We start from the raw sequence: 16,310 nt of genomic DNA on the forward strand, positions 1-16,310 counted from the left end.
GAGAGGGGGTGGAGGCCCCATCCCTGGGACCATTCCAGGCCAGGTTGGCCGGGGCTGTGAGCAACCTGATGTGGTTCAAGGTGTCCCTGCTCCTGCAGGGGGGTTGGGCTGGGTGACCTCTGGGGGTCCCTTCCAACCCAAAACATTCTGTGATTCTATAAAAGAGGGAGGCCCGCCCCCCCACCAAGGGCTGAGGTAAAAGAGGGGGGACTCACCCCTACAGGCTGGCTTTTGCGCTCTGGCCCCGGGAAGGTGCAGGCAAGCCTGGCCTTACCTCACTGCCGGTCTCCTCCCTGAGGGACAGGCACAGGCCCTGCTGCTCAGCCCCACCCTCACCCCTCGCAGGCCCAGAAAGCTCCCACTCAGTAAATCTCCGCAACCGGACAGCAGCATGGAGGGATTGGTTTTTATTTCAAAAGACAGTAAGACAATTTTATTTTTTTTTTTTCAATTTAGTATCAAAACGCTTGATAGGGTTCTTGTCTCCAGATTGGCCCCTGAAACTGCTACAACCAAGCAGCATGCTCAAGCACAAGCCACACGCTTGACACGTCTCCACACTCACACCTCACAACAACTACACATCAGCAATGCACAGGAAGATGGCTTGTACCTTAAGACACTAAGAGCACTCCTGGCTAGGAGGGAAGGCCTCAGCTCCCTCCCTCAGGGTAGGCAAAAAAAAAAAAAACAAACAACCCACTTTCCCGAGAAAACAAGGCTGTGGTAATTAAGCTGTTAAGTGTAACCCAGCAATGAGCAATAAAGCTTGGTGCATCAGCACTTAGTGAAGGCAAATTCAACCCCTGTGTAGCAATAGGTTAGAGGAGCCGTGGCTTCTCTAAACCTCCTGCGAAAGGAAGTGGCCAACGGGGGGGGGGAGAAGGGGGGCAAGGAAACAACCCTGTGAAGGTTCAGTTGTTCAGAGAACAGGCTTGGTTTTTAAAAAAAAAGAAGTGTCTCCTTTTTGCACAAAAGTTGCTTCTCCACAACACAGAGTTACCTTAAAGCTGAGAAACTGAACTGCTCTTTAGCAAACAGCTCCTGGAAAGGAAGTTTTCCCAATAGGCTTCCATCCCTAGCCTGGCTACTCTGATTCGGTGGCCCACAGCCAGGAACCGTCACACCCTCTTTCCTCCCCTGCCAAAGCAGGGGGGCCCAGAGCTGATTAACAGAAGGTTAATACCAAATTTTCAAGCCAAGAGCTTTGAAGTGTAGCTCACCAGCCTCAGAGTTATTTGGAATGTTTACAATGGTTGCTACAAAAAAAAAAAAAGGTAGTTACAAAATGTATACATCTCAAACATGCTCCCCAAACATTATTGCATTGTTTATTTCCCTTAATAATGCTGTTTGAAGCTCTGCCCAGCCTGGTGGCCTTTAACCCTGAGGCAAAGGAGAAGGTTTGTGTTTGGTCAAGTTGGCAACAGAAAGTAAACTCTGATCCCCAAGGGTTAGAGGCCAGCAGCGGCTGGGCCGGCCCCCCCAGGCATCGCGTGGCAGAGGCAGTGGCAGGGATCCATTACATCTCGTTCAGGTCTAGCAGGGTCTGGTCCAGCATTCGTTGCGTGCAGAGATGCTCCTCTTTGGTGGATTTCAGTTTATCTGCCGGGAAGCAAGAGTCAAAAGTTACAAGTCCGCTCTGGGAAAAATTAAAAAAAAAAAAAAGAGAAAAAAAAATGAGAAACCTTCGCCAAAGAAAGCTTGCGCTAGCCCCTTCCCAGCACGCTGCCGCAGCAAGTCCTCCGGCCGGGGGTGCCTGGCTGGGTGCAGCTAGAAGCGCTGAAGTTACCTGGCTCAGTTGTAGCCCTTGCCTCTGGCATTGCCGGTGCTCCCGGTCGGCACGGTCACGCTGTACTTTTAGCCAGTGCTCTAGGCAGTGTTTGGCATGCAGGTGCCTCCGACTGTAGCTAGCTTTCCCCGGGGCTTCAAACACTTCCAGACAGCAGACCCCCGTGGCCCAGCAAGCCACCCAAGAGCAACACGGAGGTAACACACACGCTTACAAATCGCGCCCCTGGAATTACAGCTGGCTGTGCCCCCCTTTCCCCCCCCAGCACAGGGCAGAGATGCCAAGCTGGTCACCAAGACCATCGCTACCTAGCAGCGGGGAGCAGACAACCATGCCTCAGGACAGCAGGGAGGAGGTTGTTTTCAGTGAAGGGCAGGCAGGGAGCAAGTAGAAGCGAGGGTGCTGCGACTCTGCCCGAGACTGCAGGCAGCTGCACAGTCGATTCTCACATGTTCCTTAAGCCAGGAGGAGAGCTCAGATCAGCAACTAGCGCTCTAGGTAGGCTTTAATCCAAAGGTGAGCCCACCCATATCACTGAAGATATCCACGCGCTGGGCTGGACAGACAGGCTGTAGAAAGATGTCCTTTAGGTACAGGCAGTTTCTCAAAGTCACTCCCCAACCTCCCCCGGGTCAGAAACCGTGCACAGAGCAAGAAGCAGCCTTCCTAGAGCACTAGCAACTGCAGCAGCTAGAGATTCCCTGCAGGCACTCAAGACACAGCTTCACGCTGTGGATTTTGGGACTCGCTTTTGAGATGTCCATGAGCTTTCCCAAGCCCTTCTGGGGCTCTGTAGCTGCACTGGGGCCAGGCCCCAGGAATGACCACTTCCCCCAAACCTTCTAGGTTAGGACTCGACTATATAGGAAAGTATTACAGGTGTGCGGTGTCTTACGGACCACAAGGTCAGTCATTTATTGTTAGAAACCATCGTTCCATGCAGCAGGAAATCCTACAGTCATTCAGCTAGCAGTAAATTAAGTCGTAGCACTTAACAGGCATCTTTTAGCAGACATAAGCCTAACTTCACCCCACCCCTCTCTCGGTGGGTGCAGCCATTCTGGTTCCACGGAGGAGCCAGGCAGGACCCCCGGACATGTGAACAAGACTGCTCAAAAAAAACCCCAGTCAAGTCTGAGGGTTAGTTCACCAAGAATAGAGGTTACCTTTATAAAAAAAAAAACAAACTCTTAAATAAATTAGAGGATGAATTCAAGTGCCCCATTAAATAGCAGCAATTGCATAAAGTTTGCAAGTCTGCCAGTCTTAAGAACGATCAGATTTCACTGTGGTCCACAGCATTGGTGGTCGCAATAAGCTTGTTTAATGGCATTACTGGGCCCCCTTCTCAGTCACACAGATCATGCAGCGTTAACTTCAGCTCGTTAGAGAGCAGGCGATTTTTCTCAAGCTGGCTGTACAGGCGCTCTGCAGCGGCAACAGGATTAGGGGAAACAAGAGGAAGAGAGAAAAAGAGAGAAAGGGAAGGTTAGTAGAGGACCAAGATGAGCACATCAAACAAGCTGTCTCCATAACGTGTGCCTCCGAGGATCAAGTCTAGGCTATTACACAGATGAAGCTGGGGAGAAGAGAGTCTTACTTGAACTTGCATTTCAGCTCAGAAAGATCACAGAGGAAACCAAGTGCAGGCAGAAATAGAAGTGGTGCCAAGGGCTTGCACAGGCCAAGAAAGGAAGAGGAGAACCCCAGAAGAGGAGCCTGCAGGCTGGGCTGTACCCAGGTAAGGAGAGACACTTGGGATGCGCTTTAAGCCTGAGGAGCACTTTGCAGAAAAGAAGTTGTCCTACCACAGCTGAACCAGAAGCACCCTCCGGTGTGAGCCACACCACACAGCAGTGGGATTGATGGGATTTTAACATTAGGACAGGGACACCAGAAGAATGGAGAATGACAGCGTCTCATACCTGACCTGGAGAATGCTCCTCCAAGGAGACGCCTCTGTGCCACACTAACAACCCACCACATCTAGACAAGGACTGAAGGCAGTATCTGCTTCGGTTACAGGACCAAGGAAGTTCTGGAGCACAGGTTCCTATTTTATGTCTGCCCCAGAGCAACTAAGTAAGCGGGGCACAAACTGCCACTGCGTCTGAGCGCCTTCACCTTCCACCCCATCCTTACAGCCTCATGGGGCTCTGGCGACCACACTCATCCCCAGAGCTGATAACAAGCACATGTGCTCATCAGCAACTCCAGGGAAAGGGAGAACCAGTCTGCTCCTCTCCCAGGACAGATCACCTCTCAGGGCTGGGTGGCTGCTGTCCTGCCACGTAGCCGGTCAGCCACAACCAGCCACCACGGAGCATCAGTTCAGCATCTACCTCTGCCCACCTACACAGGTGGGGTCCCTCCAGCCTGACAACTCCAATTCCTGCGTTTGAGGGAATTCCAGGCAGTGAAAAATCCTTCTACAACAGCTTCCAGCCTGGCAGAACTAATCATCACAAGCTGCAGTGACACGCACAGCATGCTGCCTCTGCCCGATGAGCGAGAATAAAGCACAGCAATTCTTGCTGGCCTTAGGCGGCTTCTCAAATCCTTGTACTATGAGGTCCCTAGGAATCTAGGGCAACCCCTGGAGGTGATCTACACCATCCCTCATTGCTTTCAACTTAGGAATATTTTGCTCTTGAACAAGACCTGGCCAGGTAGGATTCAGGATGCTGAGTCAAGCTGTTCACATGGAGCAGCCAAAGCACATCCCCCTCTGGAGAGGGGCTCAGCCCAGTCCCTCCAGCATGACAGCCGCAGACAAGGGGGGGAAGCTCACCTTCCCCCAGCTACCCTCAGCGCCTGCTCTAGCTGTGCCTCGCTCTGCAGAACAGAGGGTAGTAATGCCCATCGATTGTCCCTTCTTTAAAGCCACCGAGGGACCAAGCAACAGCCAGAGAAGCCAACAATTTCCATCCTACTGCAATCTAACTGGAGGAAAAGGGAAGTTGTGCTATGGGGGACAGGTACACCCCATCCTGGCCTACACCAGAGCCTACCTTACACAGCTACTGCTGCTGGGAACTCACTCTCTGGCCTCCATGCTGGCTCTGAGTGGGTAGGCTGGGCACCCTGCCGCCAGTCTCCAGCCCCAGGTGAGCAGGGCTGGTCCTGGGTCTCCAGAGTGGCAGGAGATGGCAGTGAACTGCAGTCAGAAGTACCAGCGACTGTAGGCTGGTGCAATGGCTCACAGCCTTCAAGCGAGCGTTACTGCTTGTGGACAGGGACCTGACAGCTCACCCACATGAAGGAGCAACCTGACTGAATTAGCCTGACCCTTCCTAGACCTCAGGAACAGCTCCTCAACATGGAATGCTTGCCCAGGTCTGTTGGGGCTAGCTCCAGTGTTTGGCCTGCTCCCTTCTCCACCCAGCCCGCAGGGCAGCCTTACCAGCCATCCTTGCAACCTGGGGAGCCCCAGACCTGTGCCTCCTGGGCAGCTAATCTGCATTGCAGCGCTCCCAAGTCAACAGCCCAGCTCACGGTAACCAGCCTGCACAAGCCTAGCAATCCCGTCAAACCAGAAGCCTCTCAAAACCTCCCAGGGCAGAAGTTGCATCACCCACCCATCCATCCACCACCCAGCGTGGAGTTCCATCAGGACGAGCAGGGAAAGGGCCTGTCACAGCCCAGCCTTCGATAACATCACTTGCAACACCACTGTGCAACAGCAGAGCCACCAGCTCCACACAGTGTGAGTCAGTAATAAACCCACAGCTGACAGGACCTCCCCATGAGGAGAGAGGCCCTTTCACAAGGGCAGGGTGCTACCTCCCACCTGGTATGAGCTGGCAAGTGAACGCTGGGCTGGAAGCCTCCACACACCCAGACACTTGTGACAGAAGCCCTGCCCCTCCCACAGGCTCTAGACCCCCTGCTCCAGCTGCAGGTTTGGTTACGGAGGAGTTACAGGTTCTTGCTTTGCACTTACAGGGCACGAAGTTATTGCCCCATACCCCAGGAGAGTCAGACCACCATCTACCAGATCTTTTCCAAGCTATGACGCTTTGTAATTCCTTGTGGGAATGCTCCCTCCTTCCCCACCCAGACCCAGCAGAGAGGGGATAGCCCTGACGCAGAAGATGGAGTGAGAGCAGGCTGGGGCAGTTCAGCGTGTCTGGACTATCCTCACTGCTAGTGCCATTTGTGCAGAGAACGGAGTGACACAAACCTGAGGAAACCACGGGAGGTGTCCCATTTCATCAAAACTCTGTTCATGAAGGGCTCTTCGGGCACTGTGGCAGACGAACCAATCCAGAAAGGAAAAAAGTATTTGACAAGCCACCATGAGGCAGCACATACAGTTACGAGAGGCTGATCAGTGTTTATGACACCAGAGCAACCAGCAACAAACTCAGACCAGCAGTGACACGCATCGAGTGTTTGCAGCCTGCTGCCAGCCGCAGTGCTCAGTGTAAAGCTCCATGCCACGCTCCCAGGAGGGCCCCCGTCACCCTCAGCCCCTGCACGGGGAGGGGAGGACTCTGCAAAGCACAGATTCCCTGGCTCAGATGCCCACAGCCCTGCTGCGGTGCATTCTTATTCCTGAAGGGGCCAGACATCCCCCCCCCCGCCACACAGGCGGCACCTCACACCCAACCAGTCCTGTCCAACTGGAAGCCAGCCAGAGCTCACTTGATATTTATTTGCTTTTCACACCCTGCCAGTGACCTAGTGACTATCAGGTGTATCAGTGACTTCCCACTGCAAGCCAGCATTTGGCAACTGATGCCAGTGAATGCTACGGAGCAGACAGGCATGAGGGGTGTCTTCAGCCAGGCTGAAGCAGGCACAGCTCAAGGACTTGCCCGCTACAAACCCCAGCCTCCCATTTGACCCTACGGAGCACGCTGCGGCACCACTTGCAGGGCTGCAATTCACATCTGTGAGCCAATAAGACACCCAAGAGGAAAAATCCAGCGCGTTAATGAAGTCTGTGTATTCCACCGAGGGTGAGGAGGGTTACACCAGTTTGAAGGCAACATCGAAACAGTTACTCTAAAGCAGCAAGTGGTCACTATAAATCCATTTCTCAACAGCACCAGCCGTTCCATTCAATTTATACAAGAATTGTTTTCCTTAAAAAAAAAGGTGACATCATGCTCAAGCAAGAGGCAAGAGAAATACAAAAGGAGCTTTATGGCTCTACACAAGATATGCAGATGAGAACAACATACTCCCAGCTACACCCAGACATTGAAAGGGCAGCCCCTCAGAGCACAGCAGTGTCTGGCACATCGGGTCAAACAGAGGGAGCTTTGTTTAGGAGCAAGTGCAGCATAACTGGGGGGCTGCTGCTGCTGCTGTCAAGCTTCAGCGTCTTTACAGCGCTCGTTCTCAGGGATGCCCTGTGCACAGTAACTGGAAAAAGGTACTGGAATTCAGAGCGAGATGACCAGAGCATGAATGCAGGGTGCAGATGCAGAACAAGCCACCAAACAGAGGCAAATCCAAAGTGGAGTTTGGAATCGCAAGACTTATCTGTGTGAGACAGAAGGAGACACTAATTTTAAGAGAAGCTTGAGTGTTTGTGCACAGCAAACTTTGCTCAGGGAGCTTTCGGACGCTAGCGTTAAGGCTCTTCCTCTGCAGCACAAGTACCTGGCCTCTCCTTGGTTAGTGGTAAGGACCGTGCGGAGCAGCTGTTAGCAGAACCCACCGCAAATCCGAACAAAAAGCTGAGTAGCGAAGTTGCAGAAACATACGGGTTCAGCTACTTCCACAGATCAGCTCATGATCCAGCCCATCTCAAGCCTGTCATGGCAATTCCTAAGGAATCCACTCGAGTGCTATCCACAGCCTCTTCCAGGAGGAATCCTGAGACCATGGCCCAGTGGCTCCAGCAGGCAACTAAGCCACATTACCTTAGGAAGCCTTTCTCAGTAGGACTGGGAATTGCACTTGTAGAGTTCAAGTCAGAATCCTTTCAGGCCAGCACAGCACTTAGTGTTACACATGCAGATCACAAGGACCTAGAGTTAGAGTACAGCATGCTGCAGGGAAGCCTCCGCAATCCTTGAGGCAGAGATCTGTAGAAGTAACCTAGACAACACAGTGCCATTGATTCTCCAACTATGAAAAATCACAGCAAACCAAGCAAGCTCTGGCGGTCTAGCCTGCTGAAGCGAGAGGTGAACACCAGCCAGCTCATATTTACATGGAAGTCATGTCATTCAGGGCGTGGTCCAGTTCCTCACTAATTGCTTTGTACTTCAGTTTCTGGGCATAGAGCTCATCTAGAAGAGGTTTAGGAGGAGAACAAAAGGGAAACAATGAGGGAAGGCAAAGGAGTTCTTCCAACACCCTGGGGCAGGAAAAGCAGCATGGGATTCATGAACAGAAGAAAACGAAGTTGGAGACGGAGCCATCACGACTCCGTATGAGTTCCCGACAATGAATGGGAGGGTTCCAACAGCCTGAGGACAGTCTGACCAGCAAGTGCCTTCCAGCCAGCTCTGAGGGGAGCAGAGCCAAAAAGCAAAACCACATCAGCTTGTGAGAACAAGCTGCCCAGCTAGGTCAGCAAGAACCACTGAGAGGAGGAGCAGCAGGGAAGGGCAACTCCATCCAGTTCGGGAGAAGCTTGCTACACCTATGGAAGGCATGTATCCGTTGAGGTGCTTTTGTTCTCACCTTCAGTCTCAATACAAAAACCGGCTTGGGAGAAATCAATCATCTAATAGTCCTGGGCATCAGAGGGAATTCCCATTCCGTAGCGCACAGCGAGGCGGAGTAAGCCAAGCAGACAGGCCACGCCTGTGTTTTCCATCAGATAATGGAGCAGGCAGGCAGGTCACCCACCTTCAGGGGAGGAGGCAGTCCTGCAACTCTGATGCACTCCTTGAGAACTGTGCAGAGCTGGCAGAGACTCCTCCCAGCTCTGGCTGCCTACGCTACAGTACAGCTGGTAATGTTGTTAACAGCTTCACCGAGCCCAGAGAACTTTGTCAGTTGTCATAAACTAGGTCACTTCAGCAGCAAGGCTGGAGACCAGAGCCAACTCTCAATCAACGTGTTTCAAGGGGAGCATGTAGGAATTTGGAAGAGGTTTTTTTGCAGTTCCCAATAAAAGCTTGCCCTGGATCATGAGGTGGCTCAGACTGCTCCTTGGCTGTGGTTCTGGAACAACTCAGCTGACACCATTGCTATTTCTAGACAATAAAAAACCCTCCTGAGTGACTCCAGACAGTAGGATGTGCCTTTGAATCTCCAAGACCTGGCACTAAAAGACCACAAAGGCACATGCTGTGGTTGAGGCAGGAGGCCTGTAAGAGTTTTGGTTTACCATCACCACCACTCCAGCCACAGCTATCCACTGAAGGATCCTGCCACAGCCCCAGATTTAAGGGAGACAATTAGAACCTTCTCCTTCCACAGCTTGGGGAAAGGTAGGATTCTGCAACAGCTGGCCTCCAGAGTGCTCCTGAAGTACTGTGAAACCAGGAACAGGAGGAGGAAAGGAACCCATCCTTGGCACAGGCTGACCACCACACTGCACGGATGGGGCTTCTGGTGATTTAATCTTGAACCAGGACTGACAACCAGGGAGTCTGAGTCTTCATGGGGGCTGTTTCAAGGCTCTGTGGTTGATTTGCAGCAACACTGTCTGCAGCAGACAGCAACGTCCATGAGATTCTGCACATAACTATGTTATTGGAACAAATTCCTGTTGAGTTCAGGAGTCTTTCCTATGCCACTCCTTAAACTGGGTTAAGCTGGAGTACAGGAATCCAGTTACATTCCTGAGGATATCACAACCAAGATACACCAGCCACGCTATCTGTCACTATCAGTCAGATACGGCAAGGTGTTTGGATCAAGAGCTTGAGATCTGCTACAGCACAACCAGGGAACAGTTTTTGAAGTAGATACCCAGGTCATGACTCGTGCCCAGAGGCACCAAGCCTCACCTGAAGGCAGAGTTAGGTCATGCTCCAAGTACTGAGGAGCAGAGCAGTGTCTCCAGTCTCCAACTATCTGGGAGACAGCCTTCCTCAGCTCCCCACGCCTCACCACATATTCTTTGGCTTCCCATCCCCAGAATGTACCTTCCAAATCATCAATGGTCTTCTCCAGCTTGGCTACAGACCGCTCAGCAAATTCAGCACGGGTCTCCGCCTGCCAGACAGAAGCAAGCCAATTAGTACAACAGCTTTGGGATGCAGCAAAGGACTACAGGGGCATCAGCCTGAGGACATGAAGTCTCCCACTCTCCTCATCTCTCCCCAAGCAAGCTGAGGCCAAGCTCACCCAGCTGAGCCATGCCAACATGGTCACTCACCTCTTTAAGTTTATCAGTCAGGATCTTGATCTCTTCTTCGTATTTATCCTCTTTTTGAGAGTACTGTGGAAAAGGAGAGGAGTCAGCAATCAGCAGCCCTCAGCAGCCCCAGGTACCTCCCACTCCAGAGAGCTCACAGCTACAGAGGGAGATATAAACTCCTCCCTGCAATGCACATGCCCATAGAAACTTCCAACTGGGAGCTGTTCACATCCCTGCCCTAATCCAACAGAACCAGGGCAGGCAACAAGTCCCACACCATGCACGTTACACAAACTTGGGCACAGAAAAATTCTCATCCCAGCAGCATCAACATCTTGGCTCATCGAGTCTGCCTCAAGGCAGGGAAGGGCATCCAGGCTTCCCGCACTCCCGTCTTCTACCATCAACACTAGCCCTGCACTGAAATCCGTTACCTCTCCCAGGAGAGCAAGCATAGCTCTGCTTGCTTGCTTAAGGCTGCAGTTGCATCATTTCTATCCCAGCAGGTCCTCTGCTGTCACACACCCTCCTAGCAAACCAGAAATGTTTCTGGCCCTTGGACAAGCAGCCCTACCTTCTCAGCCTGAGCCTCAAGAGACTTGAGATTGTTGGTGACATTCTTCAGCTCTTCTTCCAGCTCGGAACATTTACTGTGGGGTTTCATAAAGAAAGGGTGGGGAGAAAAAGGAAAAGAAGAAGTGGGAGGGAAAGACAGGAGAGACAAGAAGTGAATCCATGTGCAGGGAAGACCGGGAAGTTCTTTAGGAGACAGTCTGCACTCAGACTGGATGGGACCCTGCTTTGAGGCACTTGTGCGGAAAGCAAGTTCCCTTCCCGCCTTCAATTTCATATTTTAAGTATTCTGCCAGCACATGCGCAGGACGCTGAGCTGAGCAGCTGAGATGTGGACACAGATTTCTGCCGGGCCTGGAGTCTTCAAGTACGAGCTGCCTGTTTAGTTTGCTGTAAGGAGGGAAGCTGTTCTGCCGGACAGATGGACAGCTGCCACCACTCAGACAGGAATATTTATGTGCAGAGAGGACAGAACATTCCAGGAGAGAGAAAGACGCAGTTAAGCTGAGGGAAGGAGCGTAGCAAGAAGACCACAAGAGTTCTGGTTTAATGGTTCGAGAAGGGAAAGGTTAGTACCTTTTCTTCGGCAACAGACAGACACTTCAAGTTCTGGTCCATCACTCTGATCTGCTCCTGCAGCTCCCGGCAACGACTGTTAGTGACGGTCACAGGATGGCACAAGCCAGGTGGGGGCAAGGGTCAAAAGGAGCACCAATAACACAATACCACAGAGCAAAAAAGGGGGTAGGGGAAAAACACAAAAAAGTCAAGGTCACGACATGCATGTCTGGGCAGGAAGCACAGCGCTACTGCTGCATACACGCCAACTTTGTTAGACAAGGCCCAGAGTACAGAAAGGCCCAGACCAGCTCCTTGAGGATCAGCTAAGGCATCCAGACACGTGAAAGGAGCCCAAACACCACAATTTGTGTGTCTGCTCCAAGCAGAGCAAGTCCAGCTTGCTGCTCAGCAGTGCAGAAGTCTGTAGTGGTTACTGAAAATATTTTAAGAGGCCAGAGACCAAACTCAGCCACAGTTCTGCCCTCAGACATCCCGCATGCCACTTCAGCTCCCGGCCTGGGAGGCCTCTGCCATTTTAGGACAAGTGCTGTGCACTCATGTGCCCCGTAGCAACGTGTACGGATCTCGTGACCTTACGTACAAAGCAGTGCTGGTGAATAGTGAGTGGAGGAGGATTCTCTGGCCTCACTAATTAGGGAGCCCCTCCATGCAATGGGGCAGAACATCTCCACTACGTGGCAAATCACATCATTGTAAACTCCACATCCTCAGTGGACCTAATCCTGTTCTGAGCAGGAGAGTGCTTCCAACTCTTTCATCTGAGGATCTAAACCCACCCTGTGCTTCAGGCCTTGTGTAACAAGGTTAGAAATGCTGTGTTAGTTCCCATGCAAAGGTAGATGTGCCAGTTACGTGCGAGCAGATTACTCACGACTCTGCAAGCTCAGCTCTCTCTTCAGTACGCTCCAGATCTCCTTCTATGATCACCAGTTTCCGAGCAACCTGGAAGGGAGAATCGGAATTAAGAGGAAGGAAGAGGATTTTGTACTTGTAGGCTGTGCAGGGCAGCAAAAGGAACGCCTGCAGGAGCCACTGGAGCTGCCAGAGTCTTTTGGCTAAGGGGAACACTGATGTAGCTCTGCTGAGAGCCAGGCTCTCCCCGCCAGGGTTTGCTGAGGAAAGCCCTGTCAGGAGGAAGAGAAGCCGCCTCTCTTGGCCAGGGTCAGCTGTACTAGAGCATCCAAGGATCTCACCTCCTCATACTTCCTGTCCGCCTCCTCTGCAATGTGCTTGGCTTCCTTGAGCTGGATCTCCTGCAGTTCCATCTTCTCCTCATCCTTCAGAGCTCTGTTTTCAATGACTTTCATGCCTCTGCCCAAAAGAAAGCACAGGGAGGGGAGATGTATAAAACAATCCTGCACAAGCCAACAGTGTAACGAGTTTCAGAGCATTAACAGTGCTCCCCCGGGAACACGTTGTTTCCTTACAAGCCACAACACCTCCAAGTGCAGAGGGTGACACCAGAAGGCAGACACCGCTGTGCTGATGCAAATACAGCAGGCTCGATTCCTCAGAATGCACTGGTCCTTGGAGCATTGCTCCAGCAGCTCATTGGGCTCCTGGACCAAGGGAAATGTGGTGCTGCTGAGAAGAACGAGCTAGGCTGTCTTAGGGACTCCACAGAGCTGAGCCAAGGACTTTCCAAGCTGGAATGCAGGAAGAGCCAAGTCCGTCTTTATGGCAGGATATCAGCTGGGTCAGGCTGCTCGCTACAGCGTGTGCACCAATGAAGCACATCAGCCAACTGGAAGTGGACCGCTCCCCTCTGAATCACAGCGCCAGGTCAGAGGACGTCTGCCAGAAGGGAGGATGCTGGCAGAGGCAGCGGGAAGAGAGACTTCCTCACCAGCAGCCACCTTTACAACTCAACGGTGTCCCAGAACCCACTTCACTTCTCCTCCCTTGGAGGCAGGGATGCATGGTAGCACACAGCACTTACTCCTTAGCCTCAGGTTCCAAGATACTCACTCCAGCAGCATTGGTTTAGTTGCTCTGCATAAGTGGGTACCGACTTCCACATGCAGCCTTGATGTGGTATCTACTTCCCACCCTCCAGGAAGCCCAAGAGGTTGATGGCACCAGGCCCTCAGTCAGGAACGTGTCCGATATGTTTGACAGAGTGAGAGCAGCAGCCCTTGCTCACCTTTCGCTCTCATCTGCAGCCTTCTCTGCCTCCTCCAGCTTCTGCAGAGCTGTGGCAAGGCGCTCCTGGGCTCGGTCTAACTCCTCCTCTACCAGCTGGATACGGCGATTCAAAGATGCCACTTCTGCCTCAGCCTAGAGGGAGCAGATGAGGGTGACTCAGCCTGTGGCAGGTTTAGCAGTTAGCGTGGGGTGGCTAAGCTCTGCCTTCGGGTCAGCGGCAGCACATGGGAAGCCAAAACAAAGCCAGGATTGCTTTATCCACTTTCTTACAGAGGCTGCGCTCCCACAGGCTTGCACGCACACTAAAGCCTCCCAGCATTTCACACACACAGGCACACACTTTGTCCACGCAGCAGTCATCCTGCAGGTTTCTCGTCTGTCAGCTTGAGCTGACGTGACAGTTTAAGCCATAAACACTAAGTAGATGACTTACGCTAATGGGTCTTCTCTGCAGCTGCTGTAATCCTGCCAGGCCATCAATCACAGTCCTATTTATCCACCACACCAGAGCTCCGTGACAGCTACCATTTAGCACAAAGTCAGTTTACTCATGTGATCTGGACACGAGCATTGCTTGAAACAAGCCCTCGCATCAGCCAACGCGAGAAAGATTAACAGCTTCAGGTTCAGAGGTCTGCCGAGCCGTGTCAGGGCACTGGCAGGCCAAGCTTTCTACAGCGCTGCACTGACCCAGGGCAGCAGCAGGGCTCAGCCGATGGCTGTCATGCCTGCAGCCCCCGCGGCTCAAGCCCCAGAGAGCCAGCTGTGCTCTAGGCTGCCTTCCTCCCAGCGATTCAGTAATCATCCAGAGAAAGAGCAAAAGCCTCAGGCCAGTCTTGAGACAGGTTGAGGAGGCTGTTCCCCAGCAACAGCCACACACAGACCTCACCTTGGTTCAGTCCAAAATTGCCAGGAGCCGGTGAAATTGTTGAGAGCTCGCAGGCACCGCACATTTGCCAGAAGCGTGACCACAAAAGCGACTGAGGCTTAAATGGATGAGCAGAGATCAGAAGCCATCGCAGCCCCCCCAGTCAGGCCTGTTACAGCAGTGATGCTATCGACCGCGAGGCGATGGGACGAGGGGCACCGGCCTCAAGTTGTGCCAGGGCAGGGTGAGGTTGGGCATGGGGAACAATTCCTTCCCCTTGGGGCTGTCAGGGGCTGGAAGGGGCTGCCCAGGGAAGGGGTCGAGTCCCCAGCCCGGGGGGGATTTAACAGCCAGGCAGGGGCGGTGCTGAGGGCTGGAATTTGGGGGTGGGATGGCAGGGGTAGGGGAACAGCTGGGCTGGGGGAGCTGAAAGGGTTTTTTCAACCTAAACAATTCTGTGATTCTTACAGCCCAGAATGCATCAACCCCAACAGGAGCCTGTGGGGAAGGCTAGATGCTTTGGGGACATTAACGCCCCACCTGAGCCACCCCAGGGGAAGCCAGAATCCCACTCTCCAGTAGGATTACCACACTGGTACAAAGATGGACAAGGCTGCGGCCATTTCAGGGCAGCGCTGTGATCCTCTACAGAGACCTGTGCACAGGCACATGCCGGGCATATATGAAATACCCCGGCTACTCGTAACAAAGCAGCCTGCAAAGACATGCTTGCTTCTAACCATGCCGAAGAAGGGAGGAGCAGAGCGATGAAAGAAGCCAGTGTTAGAGCAAGGCCCGACACAAATCACTTTCAGTTCCCGGGAGAGGCTGTCCGAGCTCTTCCCCCGGTCGGCAGCAAGGCACTCGGCACCCCCCCCGCAGCATGTTTCAAGATCAGGGTGTGAGAACACAACTTGAAAAGGAGCTCCCATACCGGCACGCCCTGCTCCTTGCCGGGGAAACCCACAACACCGATGCTCAAACAAGGCAGCGCTGCAGTGGGCAGCCCCAGAGCCAGCCCCGCCAGCATGTTCCTCCGGAGGAGGAAGTGGTCTGCTCGAAGAGGAACAAAACAAGACGTTAAACAGAAATGGGAAGGAGACTGCTCAACACACAGGTCTTTTGCCTACTAAAGAGGCAATGAGCTGTCAAGGTGGAGAGCCTCCTCCCTCTCCCAGGGGATGGAGACTCGCCAGCACAGCAGGCCTCCATTTCCTGACCCCCTAAACCACATCACTTAGCCCTGACTTCCTGCAGGCAGCACTTAACCCACCCAAAAAACCCCCAACCACCCTTGTTTTTAAGGACCTGCCTCTCTCTCTCCCTCTGCAGAAGGGTCCTTACACCTCCCTTTCTGCTTCTCCTCCCGGGATACAGACAAAGCGGTCAGGCTCCCCCGGAGTACAGGGGTGACACTTCCAGGCAGCACATTCCCGTTACTCCGTGCTTCCTTCAGGAAGGCAGCCCTGAGTCAGGGAGCAACCGGGAGCCCTGCAAGCCACGGGCAGAGCTCACCTCGGCCTTCTGTGCTCACCATCGCTTCCCCAGGCCACAGAGCTCCACCAGGGACGTCCCTCAGGTCCCAAGGGCCAGGCCACAGGTTGACTACAAGACACCACTACACTGGAAACACTGGTTGTCTCCCCGGTAGCGAGGCTCCAGCGAGCTAGGAGAAACACGCACGTTCCCATGACAACGCCGCTATTGCAAGAGAATTCCTTATGTGGCTGCAAAGAAAGAACCCAGCTGAGGTCTGGGAGTGGCCTGGTCCCACTGCGCGGCATCGGCCTCAGCAGCAAAGCCCCACAGCAGCAGCACCCCACCGCTCGTCGCAGCACCCCACCGCTCGTCGCAGACATCGGACTCGAGCACCAGGGGTGGAAAAAAAATCTCAGTTTCACATTTTGAACCGAATCAGCAGCAAAACCACCAGCCAAATTTGCAAAGAGTCACGCTCAGATCCGAGCCGGTCACCTGCGAGGGCCTGCCCTGTGTCACCCCATCCACTGTCCCCACGCTGCCGCCAGCCTCGCCGACCCGACAGAGCGGTGAGAGCGGGCGCTCGGGGGGTCAGG

The 16,310-nt window shown here is 53.2% G+C and overlaps 1 protein-coding gene across 6 annotated transcripts in view; it reads right to left on the reverse strand.

Moving 5' to 3' along the window:
* Positions 1 to 1,213: 1,213 nt before the first annotated feature.
* The window catches only part of TPM3 (tropomyosin 3), a 21,010-nt gene continuing 5,913 nt past the window's right edge, over positions 1,214 to 16,310 (reverse strand). Inside the window, exons 3-11 of one of the 6 annotated variants that reach the window (XM_035890833.1) lie at positions 13,366 to 13,499; positions 12,416 to 12,533; positions 12,094 to 12,164; positions 10,642 to 10,717; positions 10,086 to 10,148; positions 9,853 to 9,922; positions 7,962 to 8,040; positions 5,976 to 6,039; positions 1,214 to 1,605 (exon numbers count right to left, since the gene is read on the reverse strand). In XM_035890833.1, the coding sequence (XP_035746726.1) occupies positions 1,597 to 1,605; positions 5,976 to 6,039; positions 7,962 to 8,040; positions 9,853 to 9,922; positions 10,086 to 10,148; positions 10,642 to 10,717; positions 12,094 to 12,164; positions 12,416 to 12,533; positions 13,366 to 13,499 (684 nt within the window). In that variant the 3' untranslated portion in view covers positions 1,214 to 1,596. Of the gene's footprint in view, positions 1,606 to 1,629; positions 3,221 to 5,975; positions 6,040 to 7,957; positions 8,041 to 9,852; positions 9,923 to 10,085; positions 10,149 to 10,641; positions 10,718 to 11,216; positions 11,293 to 12,093; positions 12,165 to 12,415; positions 12,534 to 13,365; positions 13,500 to 16,310 lie in introns of those variants that run through there. The other 5 variants (XM_035890834.1, XM_009635275.2, XM_009635276.2 and 2 more) reach the window with 5 other exon arrangements.

This window comes from Egretta garzetta, unplaced genomic scaffold (genome assembly GCF_000687185.1).
Source record: "Egretta garzetta isolate BGI_Z169 unplaced genomic scaffold, ASM68718v1 scaffold1063, whole genome shotgun sequence".
In the NCBI taxonomy this organism is placed as follows: Eukaryota; Metazoa; Chordata; class Aves; order Pelecaniformes; family Ardeidae; genus Egretta; species Egretta garzetta.